Below are 17,616 nucleotides of genomic sequence, written 5' to 3'. Positions count from 1 at the left end.
GTACTGACAAGTCGCTCTAACTAGGTAACCAATTATCTATGCGAACAGCAGTGCAGCCTGAGCCTCATTGTACCGTCCACCAATGACTGGGATCTTCTTTAGAATCTCGTCCAGTGCCTTCATATCCTCATCGTTGAGCTTCGCCGGCTTCAAGTTCTCCTCGATTCTCTGCGATGTCGTAGCACCCGGAATCGGGATGATAGTAGGCAGGCCTTTGGCTCCGCTGTGCGCGAGCACCCACCCAATGGCAATTTGAGCTGGGGTAGCACCCTTTGATTTGGCTAGATCTTCGACAGCGTGGAGGAGCTTGATGTTCTCATCGAACACCTCAGGCTGGAACCTAGGCATGTGGTGCAACATGGAGCCAGGCTCAATGTCGCTGTGCTTCTTGTACTTGCCCGTCTGAGAACTGATTAGCATCTAGCTTCTACAGCTGAGAGCGGTGTACTTACAAGGAATCCGCGTCCAAGAGGCGAGTATGCGATGATAGGAATGCCGAGCTCTGCGCATGTGGCCGCGACACCGTTTTCGAGAATGTCGGTAGACCACAACGAGAACTCAACCTCAACCGCAGAGATGGGGTGCACACTGTGCGCTTTTCGGATTGACTGCGCACCGACTTCTGACAGACTGATGCCGCCCAGCTTGCCCTCCTTGACATACTCGGCGATGTAACTGACGGTATCTTGGATTGGTGTGTTGGGATCCACCCTAGCACACTCAAACAAATCAAGACTCTTCTTGCCATCCAATACCCTCAGACACTCATCAATGCTGCGTCTAACATTCTCCCGACTGCCATCTGGCGTCAATTCGCCCTTCTTGAGACCGCCCTTGATGGACAAAACAACCTTTTCCGCGTCCTCGGGGTACTTTGTGAAATACTCATTGAGAAGGTGCAGAGAGTTACGTTCTGGTGTACCGTAAAGCTCTCCGCCATTCCAATTGTTTGCTCCAAGCGACAGCGCTGTGCGCATAGCTTCAAAGCTCTGCTCTTGCGATGGTGGATCTGGGCGCCATGTGAGACCTGAATTGTTAGTTTTCTCTTAGCTTTTGCAAAATAGATAAATCATAGCACACACCCATGAGCCCATAGCCAACTGGCCCTACCATCTTTCCCACAAGTTGAGGCATATCGAAGTTTGTAGATGATGTCGTGAGAGGGTCTTGAACAAAAATGAGGCGGGGTAAATAGATACTGGTCAATGATATCACCGTAATCGAACCGTTGCTCGCTAGTGTCTCTATGAGGGCCTGTCGATGTGCTTCTTCTATCCCAGACCGATACCCAGCCCTATTTATATTCTCATTGAAGCCTTTCTCGAACCCGAAGATACTTGCTTAAGGACCGCCACCAATGACGCTTATTGGGGAGTACATTGGCCCCGAACGGGGTTTTCAGAGTGCTTAACTCCGCGAAGCCAATCGCCGCGGAAAGTGGCGCAACAACATGGGCCAGTGGCATTAGGCGTATGTCCGGTTTGCTGCATGTGGATTATTGTATTGTGAGTAAAGAGCTAGAATGTGGGATATCGTGACGTTTGTGGCGGGAGTGTCGGATTACTAAACGGCATGTTGTTTATACAGGAGGATGTACTACCACAAGTAATTACTTTGAAAATCCGAATCAATGATATTCTGTGGATGCGGAATGAGGTAGGTTATGCGCACGGTAAGCATTCGTTAGCGCAATGGATTTACCCACGGAATTCCGTTCTATCTCCATTGTTCTACGTCAAGCTAGAAATGAAAACACCCAGCCCTCTCCGGATTTACCCTACTCCTTCGACTTCATCCTAACACCTATCTCTATACTGGCACAAAAGGCCACTTGCTTACATAACCTTCTTCCCTTCAACACCCTTCCTTTCAATCGCATCTATTTCCCTCAACACAGTCCTAACCGGCCAGACAAACCCCTCCTGCGCATGCCCTGTCTTCCCCTCTTCAATTGTGACCAGATACTCCGTAAGTGCCATACCCACATATGCCGCAATCGCTGTAAAAACATGCCACCAGCCATGCAATTCAAACAAAAAGCCCCATGGAAGTCCAATCCAATGCTTAAACTGCGTAACATACCCGCAAGCATGAAAATCAATGTTCCAAAGAAAATACCCAAACAGCCCAGTCGAGATACCAAATGTAGCCATGCTCCCCAGCTTCTTGCGTGCCTCTTCGTTAGTAATCTGCTTCTTGATGAGCGCGCGTGTATGCCTCGATACAAGGAAGATCATGGCTGCAAAAGCGATTTCGTGCATAATAATCTCGTCGGCCCACACGTGGTAAATGGAGATGGGGATCAGGCTGCCTAGGATATACAACGTGTACTTTTGGCGCTGGGCGCGTGTGGCGTCGAAACACAGCAATTGGTGTAGTACGGCACCCACAGCGAGGAACATGGACAAATCGTCGCCCATTTGCGAGTGGTACTTTAGGGTGGCGTGGAACCAGGCGGAGAGGACGCCCACGCCGATGAGTCCCCAGTAAGGGAAAGCGAGCGTCGAGATGAGGCCGCCTTCGGGTTTGGGAGATACACGGTGTAGACCGTGGATTCCGTAAATTACTATTTTTTCCAAAATGTGAGCTTTCCCTTTTTGCTATGGTGGACTGCAAGTGGTTAATGTGCACGGACCATAGCTGATGTTTGTGAGGGTGTTGACGAATTCGCCAATATATGGAGTGATGATGTAGTCCTTGTCATCATGAGTTATCATTCCCGGCTAATCATTACGGGGAAGACATGATATACCTCTTCACAAAAACTATGTTAAGTCAGCCAAGCCCGAGCTGCCATGCAGGTACCGTAACAAGACTCACTTGTGATTTGACGTGGTTGGACCCCAGGCTCCTACAGCGGGCTCCAACGGGTAGTCCCATCGTAATTGCATGTTGAAATTTTTCCTGGTTTGGGTGTAGGTGGCAGAAAGTGAGTCTTTGATGCTGTCTGGCTGTGAGGTTATGCAGTGGTTTTACAACGTGGAGCTCATGGCCGCAAGCTATGACCAGTCCAATAGCGGGATACCACGGAGCACATGGGAACAAGTCAGAAGGCGCAACGGCGCGTATCCTCGCTGCCTAGCTTGAGCAAAGAAAATGATTTTGAATTCAAAGTGTGATTAACATGTATCAATTGTTAGTTTTGGGCATCTCTGGTGCTATCTAGAAGTCTACTTCCTATGAAGCAAAACAAGGTATACAGTAACACTCAGCTCGGTCTAGCAAAAGAAACAGAGCGGCAATGCCGAATGCAAAAACATTGCACCTTTTGTCACACAGAAGGGCAAAAAAGGGGTCTTACCGCGACTCGAACGCGGGGCCTCTCGCAAGCAATGCTCGGGAAATCCCTAAGCGAGAATCATACCACTAGACTTTGGTCTTGTTAGAACTGAAGGAGATACTGAAGCGTGTTGTGAATGCTTACCCATAAGACCGTTGCTTTGATGGAAGAAATCAGAAAATCATCAATTATATCCCAAATAGAATTGGGTGCACGACGGAGCTTGTGAAGGGGAAGCACTTGAAAACCCCCTGTGGGACCTCGTACCCAAGCTAGAAAGTGGGGCTGGCATTTGATAGAGTTTAGTGAGCGGGGCTTGTTGGCTGAAGTCACGATTCTTTGGTAGGCTAGACGGTGGGGCAGACTGAATACTGACGAGTCATCCAGTCCTGTAAATCAAGGTTGTGCTATACTTGAGGTCTTAAGTTTAGATGAACCATCAAAGAAGTGGAAGAAGGTTAAACATTCATCATGAGAAGCAAAACACATATGTTGCTCCAATGGCAGACATTGAGCGGACGTGTTACTGATATGCAAAGTCTTGGACGTCATTTTGCTCTGCAAATATCCAATTCACCACCCGAATGAGTTGATATCTTGCACCTTCTGCCCCATGTGGATGGCAATCATGTGTCTCAAAAGAGAGTCGAGCAAATCGATGAAGTCTTATGCAACGGCCCCACTGTAATACTGGTAAACCAAGAGCACATCAGACATATAATCTCTAATTGCTGTATCTCTTCTTCGATTTCATATCACATGACCCATATTTAAGTGTGGTAGTGATACCCTTGCTCTCGATGCTGAAGATCTGAATGAAGTTCTTCAGTCTATAGAAGTGTCGATCTCGAATAAGTAGCATATCTTTTCTTAATATCTTGCAGTATCGGTCCACTTTTAGTCTTGGAGCAAAGGATTTTGTAGACGTCTGTTGATCATAGCATACATAGGAACAGGCTAAGATCAGCTTCGATAACCAGGAAATACAGCATGAATGTTTCTGTCAGTCCCAAAATCCACACATAACAGTGCTGAAGCTCAAAGCTCGGATTGCACGTATTCTTGAGAAAATGAGTAAGCTCACAAAATGGCCTAACACAACATAGTCTCATGCGTCACCCAACACGAAGGACAAGGAGCATTTACCTCGTTTGGCAAAGTCAACGTGCACGAACAATTGCTCTACGATATGCCGCGGTAATAATGTCCCCAGATGCCAAGAAACCACGCCCTGACACACTCGATGCATGCCGAGTTTGCTATGGCCTGCTATGACGATATTGCGCAGGCGGGCCTGAGCTTTGGAAGACCAGATGTGGATGCAACATTGCTCTTGAAACATCTCACCAGCCCCAATACACCGCTGTCTTGTAGAAATTTTCTCATTATTAACCGGTGCGCTTTTTGTTGCCCACAAAAACGCAAATGCGATTCAGCGAGGGCGAATATCAGGCGGTAGGGGCGGAGATTGCCAAGCAAATGGATGATCACGATTCCACTCTTGGGGTTGTGTGCATCGGACTCCCAGCAGCCTCTGTAACGCACATCCCCACCCGATTACTCGACAAATGACGGATATAATAACGCATACGGCAAGACACCCACGATTCACAGTCACATGTTGCGTTACCCCGAGGAAGGCAACATGAGGTTGCAACGTGCGATCGAATCATGTCGATTCCAAGAAAAAAGACAGGCAGCCGAAATAAAGACGGCGCCACTTACGCACCCACATGCACGACGCGGTTGAGGCGATCTCCGCAAAATGCAAGGCGCCATCCCCGTTCTCCACCTCCAGCCAACCCCGAGTCCCCAAGGCAGTTTTCCCGCCAATCAACGCCAATCGGAGGGGGGCTTGCCTTGTTTCTTCGATTACTCTCCGATGCGCAACACAACGGCCACGCTTGGTCGGCACGTTCCCGCTATGCTTACGTAGGAACTATGGCATTTTAACCAATTTAACCAGCTCACAAGTGTTTCCAACTGGTTGGATCGGTGGAGCCTGGCGTTGTGGCAGGAATGCATTGCATGGCTTTAGCGACAATGGCCAGCATACCGGCTTTGGGTACCGACTACGTCGGTTCTCTTTATAATTGAGCTCTCCTCCCCGTACCAACGTGGAGTGGTAAGGCCAAACGACTACGTTGATTGAAGCTCTCCGGAGCTTTCACCCAGCTGCCAAGATGTTTTCAAAAGTCCCAAAGATTTACAATGTCTACTTTCTGGCAATCATTGCCACGATGGGTGGTATGCTGTTTGGTTTCGATATCTCTTCGATGAGTGCGATCATTCCAACCGATCAATACATGTACGTCAATTCCTAAAAGACGAATCTTCAGCATGGCCTGACATCCAACAGTGATTACTTCGACAACCCATCTGGAGTCGTTCAGGGCGCCATTGGTGCTGCCCTTGCTGCAGGCTCTATTGTCGGCTCTATCATGGCAGGCCCAGTTTCTGATAAATTTGGTCGTCGCGATGCTCTTTTGTTTGCTTGTCTCTGGTGGCTCGCTGGCACTGCCTTGCAAGTCGCTGTAACAGGACGAGGAATGTTGATAGCTGGTCGAGTCCTGAACGGAGTAACGGTCGGCATCACTTCCTCGCAGGTACCAGTGTATCTTGCCGAAATCTCCAAGCACTCACAGCGCGGTGCAATCATCATTATCCAGCAACTCGCCATTGAGTGGGGAATTCTCATCATGTCAGTAACAAGTGAAAATATAGGAAGATTGCCAGGCTGACCTTCTTTTGCAGGTACTTCATCGGATATGGTTGCACATTCATTCCCGGAGAAACAGCATCGTTCCGCACCGCTTGGGGCATCCAGTTTGTACCCTGCGTAATGTTCATGATTGGTCTGCCTTTTCTACCAGAATCTCCTCGATGGCTTGCCAAAGTCGATCGCACAGAGGAAGCAATCCAGGTCCTGGCATCTATCCAAGCTAATGGCAATATCGAAGACCCATATGTTGTCGCCGAGTACGAGGAGATTATGACTGTTCTTATTGCCGAGCGTCAAGCCCCACCGGGATGGAAGAAATTTGTATACAACGGCATGTGGAAGAGAACTCTTGCTGGATTTTCCGTCCAAGCTTGGCAGCAGTTGTCTGGGGCAAACGTGCGTTCACTCCCCCAAACCAACTACTCACTTCAGACACTAACTAGAGCAATAGGTCATGACCTACTACGTCGTTTATATCTTCGCAATGGCTGGGCTTGAAGGCAACATAAAGCTTATTTCGTCAGGTGTGCAGTATGCGCTCTTCATCATCTTCTCTTCGATCATGTTCTTCTTCGTCGATAAGTTTGGCCGCCGCACACTTCTTGTCTGGGGCGCCATCACCATGGGCATCTGCCATTTCGTCGTCGGCGGCGTTCTCGGCGCAAACTACGAATACATTCCTGAGGGCGTTGGAGGCGACCGTAATGTTGTGATGAAAGTCACTGGCTCGCCCGCCAACACCGTCATTGCGTTTTCGTATCTTCTCATCATTATCTACGCTCTTACTCTCGCGCCCATCTGCTGGGTGTACGCCGCGGAAGTGTGGTCGCTTGAGACTCGTGCGTGGGGTATGGGTATTGCTGCGACTGGTATGTCAAGATTTCAACAATTTCAAAAAACAAAATGATACAAAAACGCTAACGGCTTTCCCCAGGTAACTGGCTCTTCAACTTCGCAATCGGCCTCTTCATTCCCCCCGCATTCCTAAACATAAAATGGGGTCTCTTCATCGTCTTTGGTGTACTTTGTCTTCTCGCAGCCATCCAGTTCTTCTTTACATATCCAGAGGTAAATATCTTTCCACCACTGCTAGGCAACCTCAGCTAATCTTTCTTCAAACAGACCTGCGGCAAAACCCTTGAGGAGATCGAAGTCCTCTTCAGTAAGGACGGCCCGCACGCATGGCGAACCAAAAAGGGAAGCGAACATATCGGCCAGAATACAGAGAATGTGGCGGCGGCCCAGGCCAAGCAGGAGGCCCAGGCGAGAATCGAGATGCTGGCGAAGAAAGAGAAGGGAGAGACGGCAAGGACCGAGACGGTTTGAGTGGGTATCTATGTAGGATTTATGTATTAGGGGAAAAGGAATATGAAGAAGAAGAGTGTAATAATTGCAAACAATGATATCCCCCGAATCTAAAACTACGTTCTTGCCTTTTACAAACCTAACATACCTCTACCGCCCCACAGGACAATAGGCAAGAGACGCAAGTGAAGTATAGCGAAGAAAAAAAAGGTTTCCAAAAAACCAAAAAAAGAGTAAAACTAGTAATTGCATATAGTTTCTACCCCCCTCAATTATAAAAGTCTACCCAAAAATCCCCCTAACATCAAGAAGTGAAGAAGAAGAAAAAAAAGGGTTGGAAAAAGGGACGAAAAAACCCCCCCAAGTTGCTAGTTCTTCATCATCTAACTAGCTCAAATCCATCGCCTTGATACCCTGCTCAAGCGCAACCTCATCTGCAAGCGGTGCGTCTTCAGCCGCAGATTCCCCATTCGATAGCACAACGCCTTCTTCCTCTGGATGCTCCACAGTGCCGGGACCCTCGGCGACATGTTTGTCTATTAAACCTCCGTTTAGATGAAGGTGTTGTGGAATAGTGGGCTCGGCCCTTTTGACATGCTCTGCAGGCCCACCATAACCATCACCCATTGCGACTGCGGCAGGCACTCCATTGCTCACAGCTGCATGCTTGCCAGACCCCGACTTCACCTGTTTTTCCAGCCCAATCCCGAGCTCCCTCACAGCGCGTTTCATGCTGTCCAGCCTGGCACGTTCAGCAACACACATTTTCCTCGCAAGCTCCTTGAGTGCCCTCCGTCCCGTCTCGACCCTGTTTTCCTGCCAACTAGCCAGTTCCTGAGCCACGACTTGCTGTGTGTACCGGAGTTCTCTACCGAAATCCTCAAGCTCGATTTTGCTCTTATCCATTTTGACTTGAGCGTCGCGCTGGACTCTGCTACGCGCGTCGTCGAGGAGACCCAGGGGCCAGCGGTCGGAGCGTCGCACAGAGAGGTTGTGTCTATCAATCGCTTTTTGGGCGTTGGACATGGAGTTTATGATTGTGGAGGGGCGGGAGAGTGCAGTGAGGATGGCGGCGATGGTGCTGGATATGGCGTGCATAGAGTAGTAGAAGCCTGCCATGGGACTTGCTTCGCTCTGTCGAAGGGTGCCTGTGTAGCGCTCCAAGGCCTTGAGATGCGCGGGCGGCAAAAATATGAGAGAGTGCATGGCAGTACTGAAGATCTTGGACGCGTCGTTGAGGTCAGATGCTGCTGAGCGGACCTTGTTGGCGCGACGGAGAACCGATCGTGATGCATGGTGGAGGGCGCGGATATTTTCACGCATGTGCTGAACAAAAAGCTCGACTTCTCGCACGTCAAGAATAGGAGTGTAATCTTCGCGAAGACGTTCAACACGCAATTCAGCCTTGCGTGCTGAGCGTTCTGCCAGCATGGACGAGTCAATGTCTGGCACGAGGAAAAATTCCCACACCATCTCGTGTGTTGAAAAAGTAGGGTGTTTTAGAAGAATCTTGAGGAAGGCGTCTAATCGGAGTTGCATATCGCGTAGTATTGACCTTGACGGTCTTGAAGGGATGAGGTATGGCGACGCCAGGGTGTCTATGACTGGCAGCCACGATGCTGGATGTTCTTGCGCTAGCCACTTTGCGAGATTCTCAAAGTCGTGCGATGAACGACGACATGTCGTAACAGTGATGGACTTGTTGTCGTTAGGTGCTCCGGATTTCAACACCAAACGTACAGTCCCGTCTTCAACAAAGAAGGACCGAACGACAGTAGTGGTTCGTCCGTCAGGTCCAGCCTCATTTGATAACAGCACCAGGTCGTCAATTCGATTTCGAACGTCGTCATCTTTAGCAAGCTCCACAGCCGTAAGACCACGTGCGTCTCTGAACGACAGGTCAACCCTAGGGTCTTGAAACAGAACTCGCACCATATCTGTTCTGCCATACTTGCTGGCTACCATGAGTGGCGTAAACTGTCTGTCGTTTGTTGCGTTTGCATCCGAGTCGCAGCGATATAGCAACTTGGCAGCTAGTTGAGGATCGGTGATAATATGCAAAAGGCTGTTTCCCTTGTTGTCAACATGCTCGTCGAGATGCAGTGGTTGTCCGTCGTTTTGGTAGTAAGTCGCAGCTAGAAGAGCCTTGTCAACCATATCATGGTATTCGTCATGGTCGTATGATCTACACAGAGCAAAAACAGGAGTCTGGCCGTTCTTGTCCTTTAGCCGCCAAGGCAGTAGGTGTCCGATACGATCAATCAGACGAGGTTGGTTGAAGAGGTAATGCGCTACACATCTGCCTTTCGCGTCTGGCTTCGCTAGATAATCTCGTAGCGCTTCAGGACTCGGGCTATTCTCCAAAAGGTAATTGAGAATCGTGTCTGTCGTCTTCGCATGACCTTGTTGGATCGCTGCACTCAGCAGGTTGACACCTTCATTGTTGTAGTCTTCGAAGACGTGAAGAGGTGTATAATACTCAGTCAAACTAAGGAGATATTGCAGTGCCCTATCTTGCCCGTTCTCAATAGCCATCATCAAGACCGACTCGCCGTCTGGGCCTTGTGTCATGGTCAGCTTTTCTATCGAAACATCGCCCTCGATAGCGCTGACACGCGAATCGAGCGTGGTACGAGAATGATAAGACCGTGCCGAGCCACTCGACATGCTCCTTGTATCCATTGATACCTTCTTCTTCATCTTAGGCCTCCTGGATAGCGGGGGCGTCTGAGCCCGCTGGAAGGGGAAAATATGCGCCAATGGACCGTCTTCGTACATGCTCTCATCACGAGTTGGACTTTGATGCCGTATCCGTGGTTCGTCGTCGCCATTCATTGTAGTTCCCCCCAGTGAATGAAGATCTGAGAGGCTTGCTGCAAATCTAACTGGACGATGCCTTGGCGGAGTATCGCTCTGATCTGTGAAACTGTCTGATTCTGGATGAAAAGATTTGTCGGGCTCTAATATGCCTTGGATTGTCTCTATATCGCCCGTCTTGGTTGCCTGCCATAGTGCTCGGTTCCGTCTGCTCGCTCTCCGCAAGCCTCCGGAATCTGTTGTCAAGTATGATAACACTGCTTCGAAAGTACTGAGCGCGTAGCCCATTTCGCCACTTTCAACATCATCAATGAAGATAAAGTGCCGCATGTAGGATAACCGTGCCTGAAGGTGCCGAACGGGGGCCCGAATGACCACAATGAGCAACAGTGACACTAGTGTATCTGCGTTGATCGTAAGCAGATGATCCTGCTTCTCTGATAGCGGTGCTCCGTTTGTCATAATCTTCTCTTGGGATTCGTCTGGCATGGTGATGTGCTTTTGCACCGCGAGCAAGATTTCCAGCATTTCCTGTGGGCTTCCGGCAACGCCCATTTTCTTGAACATATCCACAGCCTTGGAGAGCCGTATGGCAAGTTCTCGTTTCCCATTGCGACCGTGTCCAATGTCGATGCCGACCTGCGATATATCGATATCCATCATTTGCCGGGTTCGTCGCTCGAGATCAGCGTCTTCAAGTTGGCGTATTGTTTGTATTCGTGGAAACAGAATCGTATGGTGTACTTGCTCGGCAACGTAGCGCTCGATCATGCGCTCGACGATTGGTCCGGTGAGATCCGTTGTCGCCCCCAGCAGTGACAGCTGTTGCTTGTCCACCATCTGGAAAAGGTCAATGGCTGCCGTGACGGCCGTCTCTAACGATCTGCGCATCTGATCCTCTTCGTCGCTGATTTCGAGATTCGAGACGAAGCCGTTAGGGACATAGGACATGTTGCTGTGCAGAGAGATTGGTGCCGTGTCTGCCGAGGATACCGACCCCCGTCTCCTTGAGGTTTTTGAGCTCATTGAAGATGGCCGCGACCTTTGCGATGGTATTGCTGGCAGCGGTTTCTGCAATTCGTTGCTAAACTCTTTGAATATTCTCTCCAGGCCCGGCTGCATCTGGCGCGCAATCATAGGGAAGTGGTTCAAGAGATCGCCAAACGACCTGACCTCCTTCTTCCGTGGCATGGACGAGCTGGCGCTTGCCGACGAACTGGCCACAACCGGCGGCTCGGCTCTTGCATTGTACTTGGGACCCAGTGTAGCCGGTATGATGGGATTCGGGTCGTATGTGCCGATGAGGGGGCGGGATATGAAGTAGACGAGCCAGGGCTGAGCGTCGAAGGAGTCGGGGTAAAAGATGGTGTCGTTAAGGAGCTGGGCTTGGTTGAGTGTCTTGAAGCCTGTATTGTCATCAGCGCGCGACGATGTATGACGTACCGTACGCATGCTCACGAACCCTTGTTGCTGTATATGAAGGCATCTTTGACAATTACTGTTCGGCCATTTGCGGTGGTGAACTGCTTTGCCTTGCCCCGCGATTCCCTGAAGCTACCCGTGTCCCTGAGGTGGCCGTTGGGCCCCGCGCCGCCTGGGATGCGCAGAACATGGCTGGCGAGGAAGTCTTCGGAACCGCTGAGGTCGGCATACGACGTGTTCGATTCCTTGTCGCGCGAGGTCAGGAGGGCCTCAGTCGTCGGGACCAGAAGGACCTGGGAGCTGGAATGTTAGCGACTGGAGATATATGGGATATGTTACACTGGGGCGCGTACGTGGTGCTGCGCTGGCTGGCACTGGCTGGGTAGTGCGCTACGGAAGAAGGCCCGTAGGAAGGGATTCAGCACGGGAGGCATTCAATCGACATTAACGGGGCTCTGGGGGAGAATCGGCGTGCGTGTGGCATGTGTCCCGGGAGTTTTTTATATAGCGCGCGGTCTGGTCGAGGGTGTGGCGTCGTATAGTGGCTTGGGCGTAGAGTTGTGAATAGGAGCCTGGAGCAGTGATAGGCGGAGCAAAGACCTTGGACGGTTAAACCGGCGATGACTTGACGGTGGTTGTGGCGGTGCGCAGGGAGGAGGCGAGAGGCGAGACGTGAGATGGAGAGGTAGCAGAGACGTGGAGCAAGGGCAAGGGAGTTCCAGGCCAGCAAGGCGTCACAAGCAATTGGGAGTCGGAACTGGCACCACCAGGGCCATTGGCTTGTGAAGGTGAAGACGCTGCTAGCCCAGTATCGATTAGCGAGGAACGCGACTCTTTCGTCATCGCTCCCGTCCTCGTCGCACTCCCTCACCACCCCCACGTTGCATCACATTACATCAACATACGCCGTCGATCCCATGCCTGCAGCTGCGTGGCTTTGGTGCGACCATGCAATACCCCAAAGAAGCCTGGTCTAGACGCCATATATGGACTCATGTGTTCATGTAAATCAGCCTTGTCTATCTACAGCCCTTACTTGCCAGCCTTCTTGCACAGCTTCGTCCCATAATCCAGCACACTCCACTTCTCTGTGCCAGGCGTAGTCTCAGTAAAGAAGACGCCCTCGGGGTCCCATTTCTGGCGAATTTTCAACAGTCTTGGGTAGTTGGCTCCCCAGTATGCCTCTTGCCAGTTGGGCTCATTGAGATCGCCCTCGTTGACATAGCTGGCTCCGTTAGGTGAAACATCTCTCAGTTTCTGGCCCACCACATGCGTGTTGAAGTGCTCGCGCTCCATCTTGACATCCCATGATTCTGTACCCTGCATAATCACATTGGTAATGACGAAGCTGCTCGCATTGCGCCAGGCTGGGTGGATGGCGTTGTCTACCTTGGGATTCGCGCGTCCAGGGTTAACAATGTGACCGACATCGAAGCCCAGCTGGGTGGGTTCTGGCATTGCTGCGTAGATGAGCGCGTCGACAATCTCATCGCCATGGTTGGCAATATCGCTTTGTGTGAAGAGACGGCCTCCGACAATAGACTGCTGGTTCGGCGGCTCATCCTCGAACATGTCTATGTACATTTCGAAGAAAGTTGGGAATTCCCTGGTATATGCGTCATAAGGCACCTTGGCTGCATCCAGTTGCTTGTATAGTGGTGATAGGACCTTGGCCAGCTTTGCTTCGTCCATGTTGGGGCCGACAAAAGGGGCAATGTGTAGACGGCCAGGACCAGCTACATGTCCAACAGTCAGTATGCAGAACCGAAATCTTTGCCGAAATACAAACTTACGTCCAATCTCAAAGTACACAAACATCTGATTATCACTGTAGTGATTGGCCAAATTGTGGAAAATCCGAACACCCTTGGCAAACAGCTCAGTGTCGTTGGTGTGCGTAGAGTTGATGTTGAGAATCGTGGCAGCCGTCGGTATCTCTGGAAAGGTCTTGACAGTGATGCTCACCACCACAGCAAAAGTACTAGGACCGCCGCCCTTGAGAGCCCAGAATAGGTCGGAGTTCTCCTTGGCATTGGCAGTCACATACGTGCCAGCAGCAGTAATAGCGTCGAACGAGAGCACATTGTCAGCGCCCATACCATACAGTCCCGTCAGAGGACCATGTCCACCTCCCTGGATGTATCCACCAGCCCAGCCTACAGTCTTCGCAGCGTCAGCACAAAATTTCAATAAACCGATAAAAGAAAACCAAGAAAATAACATACCGGACACTCTCCCCCAACGATAACCACCTTGGGATGCTGCGCAAAGCACTTCCGATACAACTCCCTCCCTTGCACCCCCGCCCCCACAACCGCCGCACCGCCACTCCAATCCCCGGGTCCAGTATACTTCTTGATAAACGCCACATCCTTGAATCCATGCGTATTGATAATCAGGGCTCCGTACCCCGTCGATCGTCCCCTATCCTCATCATCAGCAAACCCAAAAAAAACCCCCACCATACTTCTGAAAAGAAAAAAAACATCCATACACAGAATGTGAGGGGAGGGTGAATACTTACATGAAATCATGCCCCGTATTCCTTATAATCAATCTCAAATTCTTCTTTCGCGCAAAATCAACACCGGCTTTGATGTGCTCTTTTGTGGTGGCGAGGATAACGTAGCGGCCGTAGAAGCCGCGGGTGCAAGTTCCTGTTGCTGCGTTGTCGGGAAGGCAGGTGTTGTTTGTCTTCAAGGGCCAGAGGGCGGCGATGGGGTGGTCGGTTCTATGGAGATTTCTGTCAGTACGAATGTTCTTTCTCTTTTTTGAAAGGAAGGGGAAGGAGGGGGAAGGAAGATAGATGCTTACAGCCACTGTTCATCACCCCATTTCTCCTTTGTCTCGGCGCATTTGGCGGCGTCGTAGGCGCTGGTTTCGTTGCCGAAGGATTGGTAGCATGGTGCGCCTGGGGGGATGGCGATTTGCAAGGCGCCGGACACGGTCTTGTTGAGAGCGGTCCAGTCGGTGGTTGTGGGCCAGCAGGAGTTGTCTGAGTAGCATTTGCCTGTAGCGTACAATCAGTTCTTTTATTCTAATTCTTCTATCTGTTTAGGAAGGTAAAGAAGGGAAACTTACATTGGTACTCTACGCCCCCAACTTTCTTCACTTCACCAATCCATTTTGCAGCTTGCGCGCTGGTGCTTGCTATTAGCAATGCTGCGAGTAGGGAGAAGCGAGGCATCTTGACTACGCAGAGCGACTTGAGCGACCTTTTTTCGAGGATTCAGACATTTATCTGTATTTCCCGCGGAATGCTCAGACTATGCTTGGTCTAAGGCCCTAGTGCATTCTACCGCGTTTAGTACAGGTTAATGGATTCTGCAGGCGTGCTGGGCGCCTTAACTGCATGTCTTCATTGCCTTCAAATGTCATGTTGAGATTCTCAACCCGATCTTTTCACCATGTGCCGCTGAGCATGTACGAGCGAGCGAGTAAAAAGCTCTGTAGAGATTTCGTTTGTATCTGGGGATCTTCTCGGTGGGGATCAGAACAAGACTCCAACTACCGAGCCCGTTAGGATAGAGACATGGCGAAGGCGAGGTTTGGCTTGGCGGCGTACTCCTTTTCACCCGGTTAATATCAGGGTCCAATCACTTCACATGCAAGACACGGGGGCGAAGCTTCGCTTCGCGCCACAACTGCGACGGTTCAGGAAGGCGTATCTTGTTCTAGTGGCCCGGATCAAGTGTGTGTGGTTTCCCCTGTGTGGCGAAGTGATCATGGTGTGGGGTTTGTGGTGTAGTGTTGGATCTAGATGTTCGATTAGTTCAGGGTGGGTCTGAGATACATGTTGTAGAGCAGTATACCGGGATGTCTAGTAGTCTTTGGGAAAAATTTATTACTCAGGCCAACCACTTATAGCATAACTATATTAGAAGCTTTTATAGTAAATAAGCACGCAGCTGCATATGCACCTCTGTACTGGGAGTCACCTTTATCCAAATCTTCAATAGGAATTGCAAGGAATTAACCATCACCCATCTTGATGCCTTTAGCGATGCCACAAGTTTCAATTTAAGTGAACCCCCAAATGTAGCCATCAGCCATCATCCAGATTCAAATCGAGAAACTGTTTTGCGCCACAACCATGTATCGACATGTAGCCGCAACGGCACACCAGAAAACTAACAGAAATAGGGGCCATAACATTCCACTACTCGTACATACTCCTTCGTCAATCTTGTTAAAACTACTAGTATCGCGCCAAACCATGGAAATGGCACACCAAGTGGCGCGTCGATCCTCCATACTAGCCGTCCGGGAAGCCGGCGCTCCGAAGCACTGCCACCAAGTTCCTACGTACGCTATACACATACGGCCTACATGTCCGCTTCTCTTTATATTTCTTCCGCAATTCGCCCGTCTATTTCGTGCCTAGTACACAATATCTCTTGCCATGCGATCCAGCGTGCCAACGCTGGTATCGCAAGCCAGCAAATCCAGGTCCGGGAACTCATTTTGGATCCGACGTCGCGAGAACGGAATAGCAGTGATATTCGGAGCTCCCCTTCGGACTCGTGTGACTTGCTTTACATAGTACTGTTGTGGTACGCGTTCAACGTTTACGTTGTTAGCAAGACTTCCCTCTGTTTCCAACTCGTCCTCGAGAAGGGAATATACATCGTTGTCGAGCGTTTCGGTAAAACGACCCCAGATGAGGACTTCGAGGTCAGGACACAAATCATGCGCCCATTGAAAGAGCACTGCAGCGAGCTGCTGGGTCTCGGCTGCTACGTTTCTCGGTTGGTCGGGATCGATGATTCGAATACGATCCTGGTAGAGATGCAGCATTTTCAAGTTTTTGAGCTTGCCAATTGGTTTCTAGCACTAATAATTAATATTTGCATAGTAAAATCACACATGGCTAAGACTTACGAGCTGTCCAAGGACATATTTCTGTCTGTCGTGCCCATTGGCCAGGAGACACCCCCCTATTTCCGCGACACGCAACCCAAATTGCTCCAAAGCACCAAGCTCATCGCAAATCGCATCCAGCGATGCCATGGAAGGAAAATAGGAAGCCCTCTTTTCCACTGACCATAAGTCGAAGAGCGAGAGAGACTTTAGCCTGGGACATAGCGACGAGATATACGAAGCAAGAGTCGACCCATCATCTGCAAGCAGTGGCTCCAACGACACTGTTTTCAATAGCCGCATATGAAGATTCAAATGCCGGAGATTTTGATTCCGCGTAAACAAATCTTGAAAATCCATACTCTTTTCATGGTCAAAACTGTCTGGAGAGTGAAAGTCGAAATGTGTCAGGTTTCGTAGCTCTGGGGAGCTGAAAAGCGGCTTCCAGTACCAGAAATTGTCCGTGTAGAGAGAAAGTCTAGTTAAGTGGGAGAGATTGAACATGTGAGGTATGGCAGAAACAAACCCTCCGGGTAAATAGCCATCGAACATCAATTCGCGGGAGACAATCTGCTTGTTCGGGAACAAGGTGCTGTAGGAGCACCTGCTCCAGTAGTCCTCGAGCAAAAAAACGTTAACGTTCTTCAGCAAGAGGGCGAACTTTTCCAGTCGAAGTAATTTCTGAGCAAGTTCTACAAGACCAAATGTTTGTTGCGCATCTCCAGAGACTCCGGCTGTTACACGCCTGGTCATGGGAGTTACAAGCTGCTGGAAGTTACCATGCGATAGCTCGAAATCGACAATCGACTGTTGCTGCTTTTGTAAAAGGTTGATGATAGATGGGTCTAGATCGATTTGAGAAAGATAACTGGGGATATCGAATTAGCCAAAAGAATCCTCCGTGTAGGCACTCAACGCTGGCAGCGCGTGATTGAAACCGTGCCGGTGAAAATGGGGAAGCTAACCGGAACGTGGTCAATTTGTTCGAAGGAAACGATTGCAAAATCTGCAATAACAATGTGTCTCTCTCGCCATGGATCCACGGCGCTTTGTTGCGCAAAATCCTGTTGCATTCAAATATTGGAACATCAAGTAGACTTAGTTTTTGCGCGTACTGCAAGTGCCTGGATGCGCCAACTTCCAGGCATTGACGGAACAGTGAGAGCTGACCATTGCGGGTGCGAATGTCTAGCACAATGTTCCGGTACAA

The 17,616-nt window shown here is 50.0% G+C and overlaps 7 protein-coding genes across 7 annotated transcripts; 2 read left to right on the top strand and 5 right to left on the bottom strand.

Moving 5' to 3' along the window:
- Positions 1 to 36: 36 nt before the first annotated feature.
- COCVIDRAFT_96464 (hypothetical protein) lies at positions 37 to 1,134 on the bottom strand (the record flags this gene model as incomplete). The annotated part of the gene is made up of 3 exons (XM_014702263.1): positions 37 to 402; positions 453 to 1,027; positions 1,083 to 1,134. 3 exons carry the CDS (start codon positions 1,132 to 1,134, stop codon positions 37 to 39), a joined length of 993 nt encoding a protein of 330 aa, XP_014557749.1.
- Positions 1,135 to 1,548: 414 nt separating this feature from the next.
- On the top strand, positions 1,549 to 1,800 carry COCVIDRAFT_96207 (hypothetical protein; the record flags this gene model as incomplete). Its single annotated transcript, XM_014702262.1, has 1 exon — positions 1,549 to 1,800. A coding segment is annotated over one exon (252 nt), but the record flags the coding sequence as incomplete, so codon positions are not given.
- A 35-nt stretch (positions 1,801 to 1,835) lies between these two features.
- Positions 1,836 to 2,891, bottom strand: COCVIDRAFT_15067 (hypothetical protein; the record flags this gene model as incomplete). Its single annotated transcript, XM_014702201.1, has 4 exons — positions 1,836 to 2,566; positions 2,636 to 2,696; positions 2,753 to 2,765; positions 2,821 to 2,891. The coding sequence occupies 4 exons, from the start codon at positions 2,889 to 2,891 to the stop codon at positions 1,836 to 1,838; spliced, it is 876 nt and encodes a 291-aa protein (XP_014557687.1).
- Positions 2,892 to 5,463: 2,572 nt separating this feature from the next.
- Positions 5,464 to 7,328, top strand: COCVIDRAFT_96323 (hypothetical protein; the record flags this gene model as incomplete). The annotated part of the gene is made up of 6 exons (XM_014702261.1): positions 5,464 to 5,588; positions 5,640 to 5,981; positions 6,035 to 6,398; positions 6,454 to 6,871; positions 6,937 to 7,070; positions 7,125 to 7,328. The coding sequence occupies 6 exons, from the start codon at positions 5,464 to 5,466 to the stop codon at positions 7,326 to 7,328; spliced, it is 1,587 nt and encodes a 528-aa protein (XP_014557747.1).
- Positions 7,329 to 7,694: 366 nt separating this feature from the next.
- On the bottom strand, positions 7,695 to 11,980 carry COCVIDRAFT_96228 (hypothetical protein; the record flags this gene model as incomplete). The annotated part of the gene is made up of 3 exons (XM_014702260.1): positions 7,695 to 11,530; positions 11,587 to 11,839; positions 11,900 to 11,980. 3 exons carry the CDS (start codon positions 11,978 to 11,980, stop codon positions 7,695 to 7,697), a joined length of 4,170 nt encoding a protein of 1,389 aa, XP_014557746.1.
- Positions 11,981 to 12,578: 598 nt separating this feature from the next.
- On the bottom strand, positions 12,579 to 14,733 carry COCVIDRAFT_36818 (hypothetical protein; the record flags this gene model as incomplete). Its single annotated transcript, XM_014702259.1, has 6 exons — positions 12,579 to 13,282; positions 13,340 to 13,709; positions 13,772 to 13,970; positions 14,071 to 14,277; positions 14,361 to 14,556; positions 14,628 to 14,733. The coding sequence occupies 6 exons, from the start codon at positions 14,731 to 14,733 to the stop codon at positions 12,579 to 12,581; spliced, it is 1,782 nt and encodes a 593-aa protein (XP_014557745.1).
- Positions 14,734 to 15,926: 1,193 nt separating this feature from the next.
- Positions 15,927 to 17,579, bottom strand: COCVIDRAFT_96400 (hypothetical protein; the record flags this gene model as incomplete). Its single annotated transcript, XM_014702258.1, has 3 exons — positions 15,927 to 16,373; positions 16,428 to 17,251; positions 17,522 to 17,579. The coding sequence occupies 3 exons, from the start codon at positions 17,577 to 17,579 to the stop codon at positions 15,927 to 15,929; spliced, it is 1,329 nt and encodes a 442-aa protein (XP_014557744.1).
- Positions 17,580 to 17,616: the final 37 nt, after the last annotated feature.

This window comes from Bipolaris victoriae, assembly GCF_000527765.1.
Source record: "Bipolaris victoriae FI3 unplaced genomic scaffold scaffold_32, whole genome shotgun sequence".
Taxonomy (NCBI): Eukaryota; Fungi; Ascomycota; class Dothideomycetes; order Pleosporales; family Pleosporaceae; genus Bipolaris; species Bipolaris victoriae.
Note: the sequence above shows the minus strand (reverse complement) of the source record. Positions and strands in the feature narration are given on the sequence as shown.